Source organism: Diabrotica undecimpunctata, chromosome 8 (genome assembly GCF_040954645.1).
Source record: "Diabrotica undecimpunctata isolate CICGRU chromosome 8, icDiaUnde3, whole genome shotgun sequence".
Classification (NCBI taxonomy): domain Eukaryota; kingdom Metazoa; phylum Arthropoda; class Insecta; order Coleoptera; family Chrysomelidae; genus Diabrotica; species Diabrotica undecimpunctata.
Genome location: NC_092810.1, coordinates 39,376,808 through 39,401,346, shown reverse-complemented (window position 1 = coordinate 39,401,346; position 24,539 = coordinate 39,376,808). Strand labels below are relative to the sequence as shown.

General features: G+C 32.5%; 1 protein-coding gene across 1 annotated transcript; it reads left to right on the top strand.

Moving 5' to 3' along the window:
- The first annotated feature begins 126 nt into the window (after positions 1-126).
- Positions 127-23,960, top strand: LOC140447462 (proteasome activator complex subunit 4-like). The gene is made up of 24 exons (XM_072540122.1): positions 127-546; positions 3,012-3,152; positions 3,265-3,426; positions 4,655-4,871; positions 4,929-5,206; positions 5,469-5,657; positions 5,866-6,027; positions 6,091-6,514; positions 6,744-6,983; positions 10,364-10,575; positions 10,932-11,180; positions 11,234-11,411; positions 12,150-12,401; positions 13,072-13,345; positions 13,589-13,820; positions 14,474-14,800; positions 15,265-15,502; positions 18,100-18,408; positions 18,819-19,063; positions 20,605-20,750; positions 21,497-21,813; positions 21,893-22,012; positions 22,430-22,630; positions 22,775-23,960. The coding sequence occupies exons 1-24, from the start codon at positions 332-334 to the stop codon at positions 22,907-22,909; spliced, it is 5,463 nt and encodes a 1,820-aa protein (XP_072396223.1). The 5' UTR covers positions 127-331; the 3' UTR covers positions 22,910-23,960.
- The last annotated feature ends 579 nt before the right edge of the window (positions 23,961-24,539 follow it).

Sequence of the window (24,539 nt, the reverse complement as noted above, 5' to 3'; positions counted from 1 at the left end):
TTTAATAATTCAATTATTAGTAAATTTCAAGAAACTGTATAGATTTGGCAACATACTATATGAACAGAACTACAGTGATTGGCCAAAAACACAATAACTCTCAACTCTAATATTTGACAGCTGACACTGACAGCTGTTTTATTGTGTTAACGGTGATGACTTGAACAAATAATTTCATCTTTGTAACAAAAATAGACGTCTTTTAATTAACATTACTTTTTTAATTGTGAAGGTGAACAAAACAGCTCGTGTAATTATAAACTCGTATTGTGACAGACTCTAATGTAGTGTACGGTATCGAGAAATATCGAAAAAAAAATATCTTTTCACAATGGAAGAAGCAATGGATGTAGATTCTAAAGAGAATTCTCTCAAAAATCCGAAATTTCAGAAAGAAAATGTCTACAATAAGCTACTTCCTTATGCTGACGAATTGGAGGTGGAATCAGCACAGTTGTTCCAGGATATTAAGACCAATTTGATAAAATCTGTTTTGGCTAGAGAAATGAGACCTAGCTGTGCTTTATGGACGTCCAGGCTGATGAAGTAAGCTATACAGTACAAGTACAATTACATGCACTTTTTGGTTTGCATGCACTCACATTGATGCTCATTCAAATCAAATAATCATCCCATTTTATTGTCTCATCATGATATTGTGACATTTGACATTTTCATTCATCATCCACTTATAATTCTAAAAGGGGTGAAAAAATCTATCATAAAATATCATTTGATTGTATTTTTAACAATTTCATCTCATACTTTCATCAAATTGCATTAATTCCCATTCAGAAAGAGTAAAAATGTTTAACATTATTGAATCCTTTGTTATTTTTTTAAAACATTTGAAACTTGCTAATGAATCCTCTTGTTTTCTGTATACATAACTTCTTCACTAATCTATTGGAGCTACAATTAAGCCAATGTCTTACTTCTGCTTTTTCACAAATGTCAAGATTGTGTTTTTCTTGCTTATAATAAACATGTATTTGCTATTCTCTTTCTACTTTCCTTCCTTTTCCTCTTTCCAATATATTCTTTTATATTGTTATTGGAATATTTTTCCTGCTTCCTCTATTTTATTCAGAAGACAGAAATATCTTGATTTAATGCCTTTCTACATCAAATTTATCTGAGCTAAATCCCTTCCTTGTTTTTAAATTGTTTGTTTCAATCATATATTTTTTAATAATTTGGTCATATTTCTTGATGTTCTTTCATTGTGTAGAACTTAGGTTTAGCTGGATTATTACTTGTAGATCATTCCTGATATGCCCATGGGTGCCAGTAGCTGGATGCAATTGCACCCCCTGTCCAGAAATAAAGTACATATACATGTATAGTTCTTTATTCTATATTGGCTAATAGTATGTATAGATGCAAATGCACCACCCTGAAAAACAGATGCACTCCCCTGAAAATAATCCTGGTGGTGCCCATGGATGTCCCTATTTCTTTGTATGATTGTTTACTAAGTCTTTTTCTTGTGCAATTCAGCAGCATTTTAGAGCTTAATTTTAACATGGTATTCTATACTCACAGTAAGATATATGTATGAGGTAGTAACATCTAGTGTTAGAGGAGGTGAAAAAACCCCGAAATTGGGTAAAACTAGTTTTACCTAGATACTGTGCATATTATCTAAATTTACTGGATATACGGTAAAGGAGATTGATAACTTCTTGATTTATCCTGGTCATTCTAGATAATATATCCAATGTCAAATGGATAAAGTAGTACATTTTAACCCCTTAACGTACACATTAATTTTGAAGTTATGGTCAAAAAATAATCGAATTTTTTTTTTAGTAAAAATGTTTTATTTTGGTTATAATTGAATAAAAAAAATATTTTCAATGGCGTAAAACCTTTACTTTTCGTGGGGGGAGGGGTGTACGCAAATCTGTTGAAATTTAAAAATTTTGTTTAGACGAAATACTTTGAATAGGTAAATAGTAGTATGATTTATATGAACAATACAAATATTCCAACATATTTTATTGACACACACACACACACACACACAATATTGTATTTTAGATGAATTATAATGAAATTTAGTAAAACAAAAAATATACACATAACTCTAACCTACCGAATATTATATGCAAAATTTACTTACCAAACAATATAATATGTTAAAAATAAGGCACAAATTAGTTCAAATGCAAAAAACAATAAATATCGACTTCAGACGACTTTACACCGGCAAGACAGAAGGCTTGTATCAAAACAAAAGTTCGACAATAATATCGGTTATAAATGATGATGACTGCAAATTGCAAGTTATGAGATAATAAATATATTTTAAAGTAACTCAATACTGACTGAGTCATCTATTTTATAATAGAAAAATAATTTAGATATATGCTTACATATGTCTCTGTATACAAATATCCGCTTTGCAAGGCTTGAAAAATTTTATGGATAAAATTTAACCGGCGCCCGTGTCCCAGACGAGCGCGTACAAAATTACCAGTAAGGCGCGCCCGTGTCTGAGACGGGCACGTACGTTAAGGGGTTAAACTTATGTTTAAGATTTATCTGATTTCTTTTCTTTATTAAGAGTTTACTACAAAATTATTGACCAAGAGATATAACTAAGCATTGAAAACTTGATATAACTAACAGCGATATAAATCATGTCCATTTTTACTCCAAATTAGAAACAGTTATTTATTTAAACAGAATAATATATATTAACCAGATAAATTCAGAATAATACGAAATATTCACAAATATGTAGTAGCTTTATCCACTATGCTTGGATACTTTTAACTTTATCCAGGTAATTCTAGTGTCTGATATTCATGTTTTAACCATAACATATATATATTAACTGAAAATCTTTCTAGAATCTTGATTATTCCCAAGTCACAAACATGGTCTTTTTTATATATTTCCCTGAAGTGCTTGTCCATGTCATTACATTTTGTGCATATCTGTAATGACTTGTTTGTTCATATTTAGATATAAACAATTATTTAATCAAAATTTCAACTTTTGAGGTACATAAAAATATATGGAATGAAGTTTTCCAAGGAGGATCATATAGCCTTGATAAAATTGTTTTATGAACTGGTCATCATTCCAGATTTGGAACCAACTAGGATCAATAAATGTGCTACCACATTGATTCAACTCTTGAAGTAAGTTCAATAACTATTTTTAGCAAAAATATATAAGGTCAAGATGATCCTGTGCATCATATCTTTCATAGGTAGAACCTGCAGAAACTTCTTCATTGTGTCAATATTTTAGGAAGAAATACCTTCTAACTAGAGATGATCTACAGTTGGAGTGGAGACCTCTGTATGATTTGTGTGTTAAGGTCATGGAGAAGAGCAAGACAGATATAGGCATGTACAGATACCCTTCTAATTTTGAATTGACATTATTCCATCTCATTAGATCTTGTAAAGTGTAAGTATAAGGTACAAATCCTAACTACTTTGAATTTGAACATTGCATTTAAAGAATTTCAAGTTTCTATAGTATAGAATTTTTCCTAAATTAGTTGCAGTTATTTCATACTTATTAGCTATCATGTCAGTTGTCATAGATTAGATATCAGTTGTCATATGACGAGTGTCAATTATGTCTGTCATACAATATATAGCATTTTTCACAGAAAAATGCTTGCATGTCATTCAAGATTTACGACGTCAGAACCCCACAATGTTACCAAAACATCAGAATAGTTAGTGAGTAATTTTAAAATGTCAACCTTTTGTCAGACTATTATATTAACAGTAAATACACTTAGTTTTAAGACTACTGCAACACACTAAAATACATAAGAAAACATTTTAATACAAAATTATATATTCTGAATTTTAAACTTACCTCTTTTAGGGCTGTAATAGTAAAGACTTCCCGCCATTATTTCTTGTTCAAAATTATCTATCTTATATGAAAGCTTATCAGCTTTCTACGGACTATTTATTTGTTTTGACATAGCACAATCACAATACACAACAATAATTAGTTTTTAAAGATATTAGTCTTTTAATATGTATTTATAAATATAATTAATTAATATATATTATATTATGACCAAATTGTGTAAGAAATCAAAACATAAACAAAATTCTTACTCTAAAAAAGCGGCAACACTTTATACACTTTTGCCACACGCTGAACTGTCAATAAAATTTGAAGTATTCCGGTATCAGTTGCATACAAGTATCTAATCTATTTAATTAAAATTATTATTTTGTGCAATATTAGACTTGAAGAGTCATTTCATAAAATTTATATTATTAATAATAACAAATGTTTTTGGTTATTTAATCAATATAATTCTAAAATTTTCAATATAATGATGATTACATTTTTCTGATTATTACACCATGTTGACGCCTATGAAAGATCGAGCAGTTCCGTATGGGTTTCGTATAATTAGCTGTGTTAGAAACATTTGAACTCTAAGGTTGACGTTCTGGAAATTTTAAATACAAGTGACGTCACTTTGTATAAATCGTGACATGCAAGTGTTTTACTTTGAAAAATGGTATAGGTGACATATGATATATGAGGTGCTATATACTATATGACATACAGTAAATTAAAAAATTTCTTTAGGTGAAATATTTAGAAAGAAATATTTTGTAAACTTCTAAATTTATTGGAAACATTTTTCCTTTTATAGATACTTCCCAGCATCTGTCACTCAAGAAATCCTGGATGAATTCAGACCAAAAATGTGCATTTTTAATCACAGCGAGATAGCCAATACTATAAAATTTTTAGAAATATTTTTACCCAATAGTACGAAGCCAGAAGAAGCGGATATAAGTTATAGGTTGTGGTTTGAGGAACTGATGAATTTGTGGGATACTTGTCAAGATGACAGTTCATGGGAGAATGTAAGTGAAAACTTCATATCTGGTCAATTATTTTTAACTATATGTTTCTTTTCACAGAATATAATGTGGATAATGACAGGTCTGGCTAGATTCCAGATAGGACAAATAGACTGGCAGCCTTACATACCAAAAATGTTTGTCAGATTCCAGAGAACCTTCCAATTGCCTGTAGCATTCAAACAAAGGCATCAAGGAAGGAATCACAAAATGGATATCTCAGCTATTGCCTTATGGATAGTTTGCATATTGAATGGAGACAAAAACGATGCCTTTTTTCATTTTGAAAAGTTTATGCAGTGTCTAGAATCATATTTTTATCCGGCTAACACAGGAAGGTAAGTTAATCTTCGTAAGTTTTTCATTGTAATGTTATAATTGTCATTTGTGTACAAGATATCCACATACAATTTTCTACTAAAATGTTTATCAGGAAAATGAAATTTTTTGTTTTAAATATGGTTTGGAAATAATATAAACAAAAACATATTGAACACTAAAAATTATGTACAAAACAATCATTTTCTTTACTTATCGATCTTATTTGTGAATATGTTTCGTATATATAAACAGTATTTTAATTTGTAATCTTTAACTTAGATGGACGACAAAATTGAGGGAACTACTCCGAACTCTTTCATTTTATATGATCCAGCGTGTTCATTGTGAACGCTACAAGGCACCCTCGTGGGAATTCCACGTTCCGGATCATTTCAAACTTACAGATGCTGATTTGGATAGATTCGTCAACATCATGAAGCCTTGTATTGAACAAGCTCTATATAACAGGTACTTATATTGAGATTTCGATTATATTGAATGAACTAACCCAGCAAATACTATTCTAAGTGGTTCTTTTACGGTAGTTACTAAAATTCATCTGTTTCCTAAACCTGTTCCTGTCATTCAATGTTCCTAATCCTAAACAAAAGTTAATATAGTTTCTTAGCAGTTTTATAGTAACAAAAATAAGTATATACTTTTCTTTTTTGAGTAGAATTGGTCTGCAAGATACCAGTTTGACTCTACAATACCTGTCGTGTTTAAGACCGAACATTATAATTCCTATGACGTTAGAAAAACTTTATTCATCGATGAATAGCCTGACAGAACCCCATAAGCTGACGTCTTCAATGATGGCTGTGATCGCATGTGGAAGGTAAACTTTTTAAGGCGCTATTTCTGCTTTCCAAATATTATATTGTCGCTTTTAATACGTTAGATATATGGTCCAAGGGAGCCGGAATAACTATCCCGAAGGCCCAACCCACGTCATTCCCTTACTGATGGAGCTGCTTCCCGGTATCGATCCCAATGATATCCGCAAGTCGTATGTCACGTTCAATTTCATCGTGCACTTTGTCAATATGATCCCGCTGATCGATTCGTCGGGCGCGAGCACTTACCACGATTTAACCGAAGAGGAGCACGTAGTTTGCGAGGCGACTGCCAACTTCGAGGACTTCGTCCTACAGTTTTTTGACAAGCTGTGCGTCTGGATGGAGTCGAACAGTTTGGAGTTCATCCGCATGGAGCAGATCACGAATAACGAAAGCGCTAGGAACAGAATTGAGACCATTTCTGAAAGCGCGTTGGGATCTGTCATTGGTGTCGTTTTGAACCAGTGTTCGCCTGATATTTTTAAGGTAGGTTTAATCATTTGGTAATATTACCCACATTAATATTACTCCACGCTAACGTGACGTTAGTATGGCCGATTGTGTCGTTTTAGAATAAAATAGAATATTTTTATTTTTTCTATATGTACCACAATCTTCCAGATTAATGTGACGTTAGTGTGGCGGATTGTGGGAGTTTTTTTTTGTCCACGATGAACGATTTTACTTGCCAATTCTTTATATGTTTGTTTTTTAGAGTGCACTGAAAAAAATCTACAATTTCGTAACTAGTAAAATCATGGAAGTTCACGTTTCTGGTAAAATGTTGGCGATCTGTTGTCATTGTTTCGCAAAAGTCAACCCCAAGGAAACACTGAAGCTGTTTTTGCCGTACCTCTGTGATAGAATTGAAGAATTGCTTAGCGAAAACCCTAATATCGTCAAGGAGGAACATATCGACGATGAGCTTTTGTACAATCTTCTTATGCTCTCTGAAGTAAGTACCATAAAATGTTTGTAGATCATTTTTAATAAGTAGAAACACTGTCAAATTACCAACAATACTTTTAATATGTCCTTAATGGATCAAAGATCTAAGTTTTCTAAACAATTAAGAAAAAACCAAGTTGTACGATAATAAATCAATTATCGCATTATTGTGTGGTAAAAATGTTTCAAAACCTCGTGAACCTCGTAAATACGCATGCCCGAAAAAATAAATGGACAATAAAAACATGCCCAATTTTAATTTCATAGGAAATTAGGCGACAGGGTAGGATTTGCACGTGCTAATGATGTCGAGTATTTCCAATAAACATGACATATTATGTTTCTCTAATCTAGAGGACAAATAAATAAATAATAATTCAATATATGATAGAAAAATAATAGGATTTTGGTTTTAAATTCAGCAAAATATGTTTATACGAGACGAAAACCTCGAATTTCTTGGGAAAAATATTCCCATGAGATTTTTTTCATAATCACTTTCATAAAATACTGCAGAATAATGTTCAAGAGGTCGCCCATACAAAAAGTGGTCCTAATTTATTAAACAGTTTTGTAGAAATCCATTTTTAGGTTATGATAAGGGCCTCAAACAATTAAAAACAATGTTTTAAAATAAGTATCAGAAACTGATATAACAAGGTTTGGAGAATTCAAAAATAATTGCAAATTTGCAATATTGCAATATGCAATATTGCATTACAATAAACCTTTTTTATTCAGAATGATCCAAAAAACGGAAAAAAAATTGATTTATACAATTTGTTTAAAAACAATTATTGTTTAAATAAATTAGAATTACTTCTGCTGGTACTTATGTATATACGTTTTAAGACGAAACAAATTAAATACAAAAGTATCAATTAATTGAATTGTCTGTGTATTTAAATTAAATGTACACTACCTTTAATAATGAATATTCTCTCTTTCTTCTTCTTTCTCCAGCGTGCTGAACTTCGACTGAACTGTAGAATTTCGTTCTTGCACTTGGATGACCGGTGATAAACTATTTACTTTTGTGGGGTTACATGACACTCTCTAGATAGTACTGATATTATATACTCAATGTGACTGTGCAACCCGAATAGTCTCTAAGTATTTAAGAATATTAATGCGGCATCTACATAGAGACGGAATATTAGGTTATGCACGATAAGACACACACATACACGTTAATTAAACCAAAATAAGAAATGAAGTAATTAATAAAACGTTAAAAGAACTAAAAATATATATGGAGGGAACACCGATCTTGTCACCTTGACTAGCTTGTATTTATAGGCCGTTGTTGTAGCCGTCGTCGTCGTCGCTATCAGACAGTTCTGTTTCAGATGATTCACTATCGTTATCTAAATTTATAATAATCTCATGCGCTTCATACAGAATGAATTCTCGTCTGAAGTACTCTTCTTCTACTTTATCGACATGCCTGCAAGTATTTGCCCATATTTCTGGCGTGATTTCATTTAACCTGATTTTTGCCAGTTCTAAAAGATCTGCTAATTTAAAAGTCGTGTTTCTTGCTGCAACTTCATTTTTTAAAATGGCCCATAGCTCTTCAATTGGGTTAAGTTCTGGATGATATGGTGGTAAACGTAAAACCGAGTGGCCGTGCTGTGCTAATAATTGGTCTACAGCATACACTGGGTTTTTAGGTTTAGCAATGAGTATCTTATTGTAGAGCTCCGGTTTTGTTTCGCTTTCATCGAAAAATATATGTATTTCTTATTGTCAATCATTTTTTTATGATGTCTTTTTTCGAAGCCGATGTAGGACATTTTTCAAGAGTCACATTATGATATGAGGAGTTGTCTATTACTAAAACTGAATTGGAAGGTAAATTGGGAAGAAGTTTGTCTTTCAACCACTTCATATAATTCTGGTGATTCATGACATCATGATAATCACCAGTTTTTTGTCCTGATTTGAAAATGGGAGCAGCATTTTCGACAAATCCATTTTTACCACCACAATGTAAGATAATCAATCGTTGCCCTTTAGATACCGGAGATTTTATGCACTTGTTTCGTCCATCATCCCAACCTTTTGGAACTGTGTGGGAACTATGTATATAAGTTTCATCGCTATATACAATATTTCTATATACAAAAAGTTGTGAATTACTTTAAAATTAGTTATAATGTAAATCAATAAATATCTTACTTTCAGATTTGTACTTTTTGAGTTTTCTTAGAAATTCTGTTCTTTTGGCTCTCATGTTAGTTTTTTCGATTAAAATTTTCCTATTGTCCACTTTTCTCATTCTAAATCCTAATTTCTTCACAATTTTTCTGAAAGAAAGTAGTAATCTGAAAGATGGTAGGTCTTCTTTTGTGGATAGTAGCAAACGTGTAAATGGTATTTCTTATGACGTGTTCCTCAAATGGGTTGACTGATGACTTGGGGCTGGGCTTGCAAATACTTGTTCTGGATGATACAAATTATGAAGTTGCTGGTTTGTTTTTACTTTCCTTAATTACCCCCTTCACTGTACTTTCTGAGGTACCAGTTGCTTGAACCACTCGCTCTATTAGGGATAAAGGAGTTGTGCAATATCCCAAATATTTTTCCTGTTTCATAAATAAATAAATGTTAAAGATAATTTGCCTCCCTTGTCCATGGACCACTTTTCCATTGTTACTTTCCCTGTAAAACCACTAGGTTTTAGATAATGGATAAAATGTTAAATATTAGTTATGTTTAAGAAAAACATTTACAAAAAAAATGAATTGAAAGGAAAAGTGCTTTAGTGTAAAGCATTTAATTTCTAGCTGAGCCCCTTTGGCTTTATACACTCTAGGTACTAAATGCTTTACACACTTTTAAAGAACTTTTCTATTTAATTCATTAATTTATCATAAGTGTTAACAAAACATATTAGTCTTTTGCAAAAAATATTAAAATAAACAATGAAGTTATCAGATTTTACACACTTTTAAAAGTGAATTTTTATTAATTTGTCATAAGTGTATCAAACATATAAATTATTTTTCAAAAAATATTAAAATAAACATAATTTAATTTATATTTTTAGGATCCCACTGTAAAATATTAAAAATAATCTTTCACAAAAAAAATAAAAATGCTAAAAATAAACGCAAAACTAGTTCGTCTCTGTCTCGCTACGATAACGCACTGAAGAGAACTGCATGTTTTTAGCAATGCCTGATACCATTGTTTCGTTCGTAGATCGACGTCACTAAATGATTACGTCAGGTCTATGACCTTATGAATTATCTATACCTTTTTCATATCTTTCTTGCATACGTTTTTAAAAAAATTACATGCCATTCTCCTGAGCATTAATTTGGTACTATTTTTGTGCAGATTTTTTTTGTAAATATATTTAAACTGTTTTTATTTTCGCAGCTGGTGGATGGTCGTTCTGAAATTTTGAACTATCTAGACAAACTAACGAATATTTTGGACAAAACTTTGCATATGACGTGTCAAAGTGCTAGCCAATTATCTGCCAGGATGTTGGAACTCATGATGTCTTCTTTGACCAACATCCAGCCCACGGAAATACGAAGTAGCGCCGTTGATTACTCCACGCCTATCAAAGACTTTTTGTCTATTAGGCAAGTATTGTTTCTGTGCATTATTTGTGTGTATCAAGAATTTTTACAAGAACCATAAGTTTTATTGGCCTGTGATAGTCGCGCGGTCATTTTCAAATAAAAACATAATTTTGTACTATATCCGCCACACTAATGTTGCTATAGTACGGTATATTGTACCGTTATGATTAAATTAACATATTTTTGATATATGTGGCACTATCTCCCACACTAATGTTACATTAGTATGGTGGATTGTGGTATTATTTTTATATTAAAATATAAATAATTTTTTATATACGCATCACAAAATTCGGCACTATTATGATACTACACTACATTTGGCATTCAATTTACAGCGATTTTTGTTATTTTAGAGAATGGGGTAAAGCACAACAAATAAAGGACCTAAAAATCTCATGGTACGTGCCGGGTACCCAGGAAGTGGCGGCGGTCCAGAATCTCCTCGAAAGATACCTATTACCTGAGCTGCAGAGATTGGAAAAAATTTCAAGCGCCGAGGAAACTATAACTAGATTAGAACTAAAACAATCTCTGAAGATTGTCACGTCGATTTTGTCGTGCCAGCCGCTGTTGCCGATGTGGGAAGAAGAGGTGTATCCGCTGTAAGTGATTTGGTAGAAGTTCAGACTGTTATAAAAGGAATATTTGATTTTAGAGTCGAGTCTGTGCTTGAGCCGTGGACGTTCAATTTGAAGGTGTGTGGTAGTGGGGTAGTGACGATGCCAGATGGTTCGAACGTGAGGAAAGCTATCGTTGCGGTGTTGCATAAATTACAGAAAGCGCTGCTGGACATGGACGAAGGCGATACACAGAGCATACAACATATAATAAATGTAAGCACGTTTTGGTCATTTTGCGCATAGAAGGAGAAAATAAAAAACGTCTTACAAAGCATGTGGTGTTCGTGTGTATCAAGGTATAAAAAATGCTTATTAAAAGCTTAAAACTTTTATTTTAAACAAGATCTTTTCGGAATTGAATCATTCCATCATCAGTTTACTAAAAGAGAGAGTAAAAATACCAATATTAAAAACACGTAAGTTGAAATTTAAATGTGAATCAAAAAAACAATAAAAACTAAAAATGGGTGCATCTAACATGACCCCCTGGAGCTGGTGAGATTTTGTCGACTTACATTACCTCTGATCTATGCTGGACTCCAGCGAAGTTAACGGTCTATTGCATTTACCTTTGTAAATTCCATGACGATTGTTTTTGTTACTGATGTCCTTCCAGTGTTTTTCTGTGGCCAAACAATGTTTTTTAACAACGTTTTATGTAAGTAGTAAAAAAAACAACGTGTTCTTTCTATACATTTAAATTTCAACTTACGTGTTTTTAATATTGGTATTTTTACTCTCTCTTTTAGTAAACTGATGATGGAATGATTCAATTTCGAAAAGATCTTCTTTAAAATAAAAGTTTTAAGCTTTTAATCAGCATTTTTTATACCTTGATACACACGAACACCACATGCTTTGTATTCAACAGGTATACTAGCCAATCCTGGATATCTCCACTTCATGGTTTTGTTCCAGTTTCACTTTTTAAAAAACATCTTGACTTTTCAGATCTACAACATTTTGCTTTTTAACAAAACCCGCGGGCAAGATTTCGAATTCCACTGGAAGAGCTTCCACATGACCAAAAAACTATTGGAAGACCGTTTGCTCCAAAAAAAGCTCCATCTGCGGCACGTTTTAGTCGACAGGGTGATGCTGCAGCAGGAATTCCGCATAGAAAGCCGCAATTGTTCCTTCACCGGCACCCACCGCATGATACTACTGGACTTATTCGAGTTGAGCACCTCTCGATACAGTGAAGTAAAAAAAATCATTTTAAATTAGGTTTTAGTTCCTTCTAAGTTCATTTTAGACTCTTTTTGGTAAATTATTTGGCATATTTACTCAAACCAGTCACTTTTCGAAGGTAATTCTAGCGAAAGAACAACATTTTGAAAGGAAAACAAAATATTTGCAATATCAACTTATTTAAAATCAACACTTTTACCTAACCTCAAAAAATGACTTATGAGGTATATGTAATATAACGAAATGTCAAAATATTTACCCATATATGCCTTTCTAAGTTAGAATAGCATCCCAAAACTTTTTTTTATATTGGTCTATATTGTTATTCATTTTCGGTTCAGATTGTAAGAATCAAAGAGATTCATTTTGATCCAGCTTAATAAATATTACAATAGCGCATTTTAATTACACTTTGAACTCTTATTGATAATTTATTTGGCATATTTAGTCAAATCAATTATTTTTAGAAGGTAATTCTAGTGAAAGAATAAGATTGTGACAGGAAAATAAAGTATTTGCAAAATATACTTACTTATAAACTATTTTTGGGTATATAGAGTTTAAAATAAACTGCTGTGGAATTTTTTTATATCTAGTCATCTACATAACCTCAAAAAATAGCATGTGACGCCACTGTTATACGACGGACTGTCAAAATATTTACCAGTATTTATCTTTCTAGGTTAGAATAGCGGCCCAAAACAAATTGTTCTCCGTAGTGTCCTATTTTCCATATTCCTATTCAGTCTTGACTGAAAGAATCAAAGATATTCTCAAGATGGATTCTGAAAAAAACCACGAAAGGTTCAAAGGCTGCTTGTACATTTTGTTGGGACCAAAAAGTGCTCCGATCATCGCCAGGCACGATTGGAAGTTCATCGAGCAGATATGGCCCCTAGTTGTCAAATCTATGCCGTCTGAGAAGCCTTCCATCATCGCCTTGATAATGGCGTTGAGTAAGTTAACTTTTTTTATAATGAATTGTGTTTAAAATTGATAAGGTCTGCCCTAAAATACAATAAAATGAAAACAAAACTAGTTCTTTGGAATCGAGAGCCACATTCAGTACATAAATATTGCAAATTTTTCACAATAGGTTTAAAATTACTTAAAGAAATATAATTTTTTATATATGTACGACTATCATATATATTAATGTCACCAATTACTTTGCAAATATTCAAAAATTGTCGTTTCAGATGATACAATCGACAAATGCTTTCCTACCATAGCAATAAACCTAGTAATACCTCAATCAGTGTTAACCGCTGCTTATAATTTCGCGAAAAACGAGCCGGTGTGCGACATGGATCGATTCAAGGCGCTAGAGGCGAACGGAGAGGCGTATCTGAAGAGAAAAAGCGAAGAAAGGAGATCGGCGTATGACGGAACGATGAATTCGCTGATGGATTCCTTGGAATCGGGATCGCTGTAAGTTTTTAAATCAGTATAATAGGATTTTTTCCCCAGTTACATTCCATATTATTGAGTAGTTGATCAATTTTGTACTGTCACAACTTTACAGCTGATTCTTTTCTTCTAAATAGAACAGCAGATAAAGTTGAAAGACATCTTGAATTTTTAAATTTAGAAACACATTACAACTGACCAGTGACAGAAGAAGCATATATCTCAATAATTGTAGTCAATAATTAAGGATACATATCATTTAAGTGTTATTTGTTATTGATACAAGGCTACAACATAAAAAATGTCGCAGAACCAATGACAGGCCTGACATATGTTAACTTATTGAGACTGTGACAGATGACAATTGATAGGTAACGCCACAGTGTTTTCTGATCTCTGGCATATCTATTTTTTTAATTGTCAAGCATTTAACTAAAAAAAAAAAAAAAATATGGTCAAAATTGGAGACATATCCATATATTCAAAAAAAACTAAAAAATGTGCCCAAGAAGAACAAGCTAATTTAATGTATTAGAATTCTGGGATTTTAAAAAATCGTTTAAATATGAAGTAGTCTTCGAATCTTAAGATGGTAATTAGTAAATACTAGTTTAAGTATTTTTTGTGTGCATATGTCATATCTGAGTGATATTAAGGATATTATGTATTTTTAGTCATTGGCGTTACCACCAGATGGCGATAAACTTCATCAAGGATCTAGTTCACATGGACGTGAAGTACACTCCGCGTATCGTGAGATTTTTCCTGAAATCCTTGATAGACGATTCGTTGTTGGTGAGAAAGTCGTCGCTGAAAATTCTTGTGTTCCTTTTGCTACAGAACAAAGCTAAATATGCTAAGACTATCGTAGATCCTTTTTCGTTTTCGAAGCAATCTGTGATTAATCGTGATGTTAGACCTGGTGTAAGGGAGGACAATAAATGGTTGATATATAGTGATAGGAATATTCCGAAGAATGTTGAACAGTGGGAGGAAAGAAGGTAAGTACTATTGATATAATTATAGCTTGTAAATCTTCATTATCTGCTATAATACAGAATTTAAGCCTTATTTCAAAAATAGGCAACCAATAATACATTTTCCCTTGCAAATATGCTGAAAATTAAGAACCTTATCATAAATGACATTTTTTAACGATCTAACTACTTTTTGAAAGGGACGTGACCCTTGGACTGTACCAGGACTGAAAGCCCCATATTTGAAGCATGGGTTACGATGCCAAGAATATACAACACAATTCCCGGTATTTTTTATTTCCCAAATGTTGGATAAACGTTAAATCATCACATAAATATTGTTTTATATTATACAGTTTGAATGAGTTAAGCAATGCAACGTCACGCTGTGATCCGTCACTGTAGCAGGGTGGCCAAATCTAAAAAATAGCAGCTCCTATATTTTCATAGCCAACTTTTTATGTTTTTTTACTTTTGTTTTATGTTAGGTATATCCACGACCAATATACAGGGTACTACTGTTGGCCTAAAACCTTGGAATTATACGATCCACCATCCACGCAACAAACAGCCGCGAAGAGGCTGGACGATCTAACGGAGATAGAAAAGGATATTTATACGTTTTTTAACAATAAAGAAAATATAGAAAAGCTAATTAAGTTTCTATCGTTAGAGGAAAAGAAGGGACGGGATCATTTCAACGCCTACAGGTTTCTGGCTTTTAAGGTGAGTCAACTTAAAATTTTAATTTCTGGTGTTTTATCTTTTTGTTACGGCTGAGAACCCATAAATCACGCCCACTGAAGTCCCAACGCACAACCAAAAGATAAAATCGACACTTATTTTGGTGGTTTTTAAACGCTTGACAAATGTCAAGCGTTGACTCGATGTTGTAGACGTGTCTTGTGACATCACTCAGCTTGGTTTATGACGTCAGTGTAAGTGGTGCAGATGTCGGAGGAAACTGAAAAATGTTTATGTGATTGTCACCCAAATAGTGATGCACAAACAAAAATTGTTCTTGTCTGCGTCACATCTTGCTAAGTAAATCAAAATGAACTGAGTATGTCATCGGACATCCAGATAATTGAACTTGCGTTCGTCAAAGTACTCCACATGCATGGTTGTCAGATTTAGCCTTTTTTCCGTCAAGCCTGGAATTTCCCTCGAAATTTTTGGTCTACGGGTAACCGGTAAACTATCGAGTACCTATTTCTATTTCCAGCTTTGGTAGAAAAAATTATACTATATGAGTTCCTAAACTAATATAATGGAGAGAAAATATTCTCCTAATTAGCCCACTTCATTCAGAGAAAAAATTAAACATTAAAGAGTGTTTTGTGCTTCCAGAAAACGAATATGTATACAGTGTGTCCAATTAAGTCGGCAACATATGCGAAACTTTTATGAAAAAACGTTATTCTTTATAAAAAGTTCTAACTAATCTTAAACCTAGAATACAATCATCAGATATTTCCTAAAATCATTAGCGCGCTATCAGTGGGGAACAGACGAAGATATTTTTCTGAGAATTTACCGATCTTTATTTCGTTCAAAAATGGATTATGGTAGTATACTATAATTGTCAGCTCCCAACTCATAACTAAATTGCCTCAATGTCAATCAGAATACTGCTCTTCGAATATGTCTTGGTACTTTTAGATCTAGTCTCACAGAAAGTATTCAAGTCGAAGCTAACGAACCACCTACCAATGTTCTCCGCCAGCGACTTATTTTGTCCTACTTTGTCAAAGCATCAGCTAATCCAAATAATCCAGCCAACAGGTTGGCTGGATACTATGCAAAGTACTACTCCAATATTATCCTCTAATACTCCACCTTGGACAATAACGTTGCCCACTATAAATACCAGTCTTTCAATATATAACAAAAAAGAAACTCCTAGTTCCGTGCTAAAGTGATCCTTCCTGGAACTCATCCAAACCAAACAGTATGACTCAATCATCTACACAGACGCTTCGAAATTCAAGATCAGGTTGGTTTTTCTGTCACTACCACAAAAGAAGTCATAGCTACCTACCGTATTCCATATCACTGTATCATCTACACAGCACAAAAATATCGCAATCTGCACTGACTCATTGTCGTCCATCATATCAATAATATTTATTAAAAGATAGGATCGTATCGGTTAGCATTATTTGGACTCCATCACACGTGGATATTGCAAGAAATGAAAATGTAGATCAAGCAGCTAAAGAGGCAGCCCGTTCTGATGTACCTATAGAAAGTATTCTACTTGGGGTCGATTTGCAACATACAGTCAAACAAATGTGTGTGTGAGCCTGGCAAAACCTCTGGGATAGAACTAGCTCAAAACTTCATAATATCCAACCGAGAATTCCCTCCTTAAAACTACCAACACTTTCTATAAGAGACAAAATTGTTATAAGAAGATTAAGAATTGGACATTGCCTTCTTACACATGGGTACCCAATGAGTCAGGACGATCCTATGTGGTGCCATACCTGCAATACCCGTGTCACCGTCAAGCACATATTAGTTGAGTACCAGCTATATACCAACACACGAAAACAATTTAAACTGGATAAAGACATAACCGCCATTCTTAGTTATAATAGTAACTTAAACAATGTGATAATGTTTCTTAAAGACTGTCAGATATACTGCGCCATATAGATATTGTTTTTTTTTTACCGTTTCGCTAACATTGTAATTTTATTTTAATATACTGTAATCCTTACTTTTGTAACCGTTTCAATGGTCTTTGTAGCTGAGACACGGTGATTTAAATAAAAAAAACCATCAGATATTAAATTATTTCAGTCATATACACGGTTTGTCAAAAACTATGAATGTAAGAGTTCACAATATCCACAGTTAATATTTTTTGACAAACCGTGTATATGACTGAAACAATTTATTATTTGATGATTGGATTTTTCAACGGCACATGTTTTTGTTCATGTTCAGATCGTATATCGCACTCCGCAATTTTACCGGATACGTTCAAATTGACATTTGATTTTGTCACTGCAAACCGTATGTCGCGACGCGATAAAAATTCGAATCGAACGTCAATGGCGCTTGTAGCTAGGTACGCTCCTTCACACGATTCAAATTTTGTCGAAGTACTTGAATACCAAAAAAGCGTAGGTACATTGTAAAAAGGGAATTTTTTAATTAAACGTTTTGTGGAGTATGCACGCGCCGCTTCTTTATCGGGGACAAGGAATTTTAAATAATTATCAAGAAATATTTGTTAGTGTAAATTGTTTATTAACCCACTTATTACACAAACACACACTTGCATTTATTACATTTTTTCGCTTTTTTTTTAGAATTTATTTAAGATATTCGAAGACGCTCTCTTACCGAACTTCGTGCCTCACCTACAACGACTCGTCGAAGACAAACTCGAGTCCAGTAACCGTTGTGCCGCCGAAATCATCAGCGGACTAATCAGAGGGTCCAAGCACTGGGAGTACAATAAAATAGTGAACTTGTGGTCGACCATTTTGCCTCTATTAGAAAGAGCCATCGTTAATGTTTCGACGGAGACTCAAACTGACTGGGCGCTCTGCATTACCATGGGACTGGAATCGAGGGACCCCAACAGGCATCATTGGCTGCTGGAGTATCTCTTACAGGTGAGTTTACTATGTTAATAATTTAGATTGCTAGCCAAATTGGAGAATGTGCCCAAATTAATCCTCCAATTGAGGACTTTCATTTGATATATACTTGAGTGACAGCTATGTCGGTTTTACTACAAGTATCGTATAATTTGATTTTTGGTAAACATTTTGCGAAGAATAATCGATTTATTTTTGTAAGTTATGATTTTCATTTAATATCTGTTGTATTATTTAATGTACTTTCAGGATTGTAATAATCTTAGGATAAGTAGTTAAATCGGAGAAAAATGTGCATGTCTTATTTTATGCTTCACTTAAAGTAGGAGAAATTAATTACGTCTCTGCTTGTTGTAAATCTGGGCACCTTACTAGATTTTTATAGTATTTCAGTTCCCATATATTGACAGTTATCATATTTCCAGGATCCCTTCAGAGACCCTACGATCCTAGTAACCTGCACTCGCCTGCAATTGCTGTTTGTCGCCTTGAGCCAACAATCGTGGCGAAATTATGAGATTTCCGGACGTTTGCTGGAATATCTCCGGCCTCATCTCACCCACCCGTTCAAGAATATTCGGGAAAGGATCTCTAGCTTGTTAGTAATCGTTTTTGCTAACTCCAAACATCAGGTGCACGATTCTGATGGAGACGAGATAACGAGTGTTAGGTAAGTCTTTTCAATACTTGTAAATCACGATCTAAATTGCTATGTGCTTGGAAATGTGTATCGTAACGGATTTTTTAGAAGCTGCTTCCCGAAAAGTCATTTTCGTTAATAAGTTATATGGCAAAAAAGTAAACTTTATATGAGCTATTAAAAATTATTTACTAATTATCGTTTAAACCAAATAGTCATCTTAAATCTTGCTCTCTGGATCAAATTTTGAAGAATCTGGTAGCATTCGTCAGAGTTACCTTTTATTTATATTAGATCCAGAAAACATTTTCCAGGGCTTTTATCGTTTTCCGGTATTGTTATACCTAATATTTTCAAGAATTGAGAACCATTAGTTGAAGTATTCACAAAGCAATATTATTTGTCTTCGAAAAACTAATATTTCATTAGTCAGAGTTTCCTTTTCTGTATTAGATCCAGAAAACCCTTTTCGCGGGCCTTTATCTTTTTCCGGAATTCGTATATCTAATATTTTCAAGAATTGTAATTATTAATGGCTTACAATTTCATAAAATATCAATTAGAGTTGCAAAAAACTACTTTCCAAATCTTAGCAGCTACATAGTCTTGCTCTGGATCAAATTTTGAAGAATCTGGAAGCATTAGTTGAACTATTCTAAAACGGAATATTATTTGTCTTCGAAAAACTACCATTTCACTAGTGCGAGTTGCTTTTTCTATATTAGATCCAGAAAAAACATTTTCCAGGTCTTTATCGTTTTCCGGAATTGTTATACCTAATATTTTCAAGAATTGCGATTAATAATTGCTTACAATTTCATAAAATACCAATTAGAGTTGAAAAAAAAAACAACTTTACGAGTCTTAGCAGCTACATCGTCTTGTTTTGGATCAAATTTTGGAGAATCTGGAAACATTAGTTGAACTATTCACAAAACAGAATATTATTTGTTTCCGAAAAACTACTATTTCACCAGCCATAGTTGCCTTTTCTATATTAAATCCGGAAAAACCTATTCCAGGTCTTTTATTGTTTTCCGGTATTGTTTTCAAGAATTGTGATTAATAATGTCTTACAATTTCATAAAATACCAATTAGAGTTGAAAAAAAAACAACTTTCCGAGTCTTAGCAGCAATACTTTTGCTCTGGATTAAATTTTGGAGAATCTGGAAACATTAGTTGAACTATTCACAAAACGGAATATTATTTGTCTTCGAAAAACTACTATTTCACCAGTCAGAGTTGCCTTTTCTATATTAGACCCAGAAAAACAGTATCCTGATGTTTTATCGTTTTCTGTAACTGTTGTCCCTTATATTTTTAAGAGTTAGTATAAATAATGACTTAAAGTTCCACAAAATATCAGTTGGGATTACAAAAAACTACTTTTCAAACCTTAGAAACCACATAGACTTGCTCTGAATTAAATGCAAATATTATTTGATTTAATTTTATTGTATATTAATTCCAGAAAAATATTTTTGGCAAACGTTGGTACCCGTATAATCTTTCCATGGATTAAATTTGAAGAAGTTAAACGTTTACCAAATAAATTTTATCATGTTTTAGGAACCTATTTGCATACCTAGAACCAAAGATGAAAGAACTGCTAGAAATATCGTTAGCAAAAATGGATGACGACAAAAGAGATAAAGACCAAGAATCAAGCGCCACAAACGAAGAGAAAGAATCCCTTATTAGACTGTTTAAGATAGGTTTGTATATTTTTTTACAAAGAACATAATAAAAATGAAATAACAACATTTTTGAATTACCAGTATACTCAAATCACATCTCGTAGTATACCATATGACATCATTATTTACGTTGGCAACACTAGAAAATTGAACTGTCGCTTGTTATTTCGTAATTTAGAACAAAATAGTCCCTTTTTCGCCATTTTTAAAATATTTTAAACATTTATTTTTATTGTCAATAATAGATAAGGTACAATATTTAACAATAAATAAATTCTTGAAGTCAACATAAATGTTTGGTGATTACTTGTCTGTGAGTGATAATAATAATATGGCTCAGGCGTATCACTTTTTTGCAAAAATTGATGTTAAGGTTGATCTGCACTCCCCAAAAGACAAACTAGACATTCAAAAAATTTGAGAAGGTATATGTGATAACTAGAAGTATTTTGACAAAAAAAACTCAAAAAAACTACTTCTTTCCAAGTATAAAGCGAGAAAACCAAACATTCAATTTTGTTAATTTTCTTACATCATAAAGATATAATACTAAGAAATACTTTTGAATTTTTTGAAAATTTTTGAATGTAGAGTTTTGCCACAATATAAGAAAATATGTTCCGACTTATAATAAAGCTATCAGTAAGAAACCGGGCAAAATGTTAATAACAACATATATAAAACTAAAAGTGGAAAATATTAATTTTTTTAAGTATATATTCAATTCCCTTTCCAAATGCTGTAATACGTTTATTCTTCCATAGTTTCCAAATTCGTGATGACCTACATGGTGCGATCTAACCATTCTGCGCGTAAAGAGTTCCTCGAGCTGATCCCGTTAGCGGCGCTGTTCCAGAACAACGAAGTCGACGAGGAGTTGGCAACGTTGTCGACCAATCTGCTGGTTATACTTTCCGAGACGGGTACCTCGCTAACAGACATTCCCGACGCTATAGGCGTCATCAAGAAAGTCGCTGGGTCGCCTTCCTGGTCGGCCAGAGCGGTCATAGCTGAGTTTTTGCCTATTTATATATTCTACAATATGGCCGCCATCAACTCCAGGAAAGAATGGGTACTGGAGGTAATCAAATTTATAAAAATACTTTGCATGTTAATGAAAATAATCATTTTAGTAGATTTTCTTATATATTTTTTTCTAGATTCAATCAATAGTATTAGAATTATTAGAAGATCCTCAACACGAAGTTAGAGTCCAAGCAGCGAAAGATTTGAGCGGACTTTTGCACTGCCAGTTCATTCCAGATCCCACTCAATTGCTAGTAAGTGTTTTTTGCCTTCTTATACATAAAAATCGACTGATTTATGTATGTACAAGTAATTATATATAATAACATTTGTGAAAATAAATTGATGAAGCAAAATGTCCGTACATCTGGGGAAATTTGATGTCATCTATTAAAAATACACACTGTAATTGATCGAATGTTAAAATGTAGTCGTTTGTCGTAAGATTAAAGGATTTTTTGATATTATTGAAGTATTTATCTTAATATCAAAATTACATATTATTTAGTTCCAAAACAACATGTTGATGTCGTTAAATCTCCCCAATATCTAGGGAAAGTTCCATTTCATCAAACTCTTGTATTTTCTCGATAAATTTCACCGGATTTAAGTATTGATTTCCCATATTTCGCACAATACTTTTAAGACAATTGATATATCTAATTTTGCAGACCCAATTCAAGCAGAAGGCGAGGTACAAGCACAAAAAGAAAGCTACTCCGTCGACCAGCAATAACAACATCAAAGAAAAACACGCCGCCGTGTTAGGATTGTGTGCCTTCATAGAATCTCACCCCTACGACGTACCTGATTATCTGCCGGAAATTTTCGAGCATCTCAGACCGCATCTCAGTGATCCTCAGCCCATTCCAGTAAGTATGTCCAAAGTATTTCAAACAAAACACACCAAAACATTGAGTGAATACATTAAATATTCAAAATTTGTTCAAATTGACAATTTTCACAGTTTAAAGTGTTGACAATTGGGCGTTTTGTTGATTTTTTTCCATTTCTAGGCAACCATCCGCAAAACTTTAGGAGATTTTAAAAGAACTCACCACAACAATTGGGAAACTCACAAATTGAAATTTACAGAAGAAGAGCTGTGTCTATTAAGCGATCTTACCGTGCCTCCAAGTTACTACGTGTAAGCCACGTGTAGTCACCCCTAGGAAATTATTTTAATAATTGATCTATTGCGCCGAAGAACCTTGACAAACCATGCCGATATTGACGAGATTTTCCTTATGGTAAAATATCTTGAAAAATTTTTCAAATCAGGTCAAATATATATTGTCCCGATTTTACATCGATGTTTAATTGTTTGAATGGAAAAGAAAGTAGGAAATTGTTTAGAATTAAATAACACAAGGGTTGTCAAGATACTATCATAGAAAAGTAAGTTAAAATTTCGCGATTTATTGACGTTGACAGTATACATGACAGCTGACACTATGTTCTAATTATCAAAGAGCTATTACTGTTTACTAATATGACTTTTCATCTGCCACCATGTTTTTCGTACGGACAGATTTGACAATAACGTATAATATATATTATACGTCATACCTACTGGTTTATAAATTTATAAAGAATTACATATTCCATAGCAACACTACCGCAACACTGCTTCGTTAATTGTTTTCGTACATTTATCATAATAATAATCGATTAAAAAAAAATAATTTCCTAATTGTGACACGTTTTTTTTTTCAATAAATAGACTTTTTTGGTATTTTTTATACTAATTATCTATATTATTTATATTACTGACCTAACCTGTTTGTTAGAAAAAAATGGCTGACACCATTTTTTTATGAAAAGTCCTATACAAAAATATCTTTGTATAAACCATTTCGCCTGCAATTTTTTCTGTAATTGCATTCATAATTGCACTTTTCATCATCGCTTATCATACGGAGAATCTCTCTGTATATTTTTAAACTTTATGATAATTTTTATTGATAAATAAGAGAAACGATTCTTGTTGGAGGTACCGGATCAAATTCTACATAGAGAATGCTCGTAGGATCGGGAAAATAAGTATTATTGTACAAATATTCCTGTTTTTTTTATCTATTTTATTGATTTTATCTGTGAGGTTCTTCGGCGCATTATCGGTACACAAGACAGGTTTAAGGTTTTTGTAATATTAAGAAAAATGGAATTTATTGTATTGTTTTAATATATCTTTTTCATGTATTACGTGTTTTATTTATTTTTCCACCCATCTTCGAATTTATAATGTGTAAGTACGGTGCCATTTGAGTATAGGCAACCAAAAATACACATACAAAATCTGTCAAAATGTTATTTATTTGTACTTTACTAAGTTATAGATTTAATTATAAAGATGGGTAGAGTATGTTTCAACTGTAGTGGCGAAAATTTCTAGGAACAGTAAAGCCTTACAAAACAAAGCAGTTGCGTTCCAAAAATACTTATGATTTAAATCAAATTATTAAAGATAGGGACACACAATTTATTAAACAATGATATTATATTTTTGGCAATATTGTACTTCATTTTAATACATATTATAATATATCACATACATATATTGTCTGTATGTGAAACCATAGATACGTATTACAGTATTAATAAATATTAATTAAAAAGATTGTTTTAACTTTAAAACCTTTGTTATTTATATTATTACTCACTTAAACAAAGTTAAATAAAAGAATATACGAAATGATTGTAATAAAGTAAAAAAAAATAATACATACATACAGGACAGTTTGGAAAACTTTTATTCACATAGGTAGAATGTAGAAAATG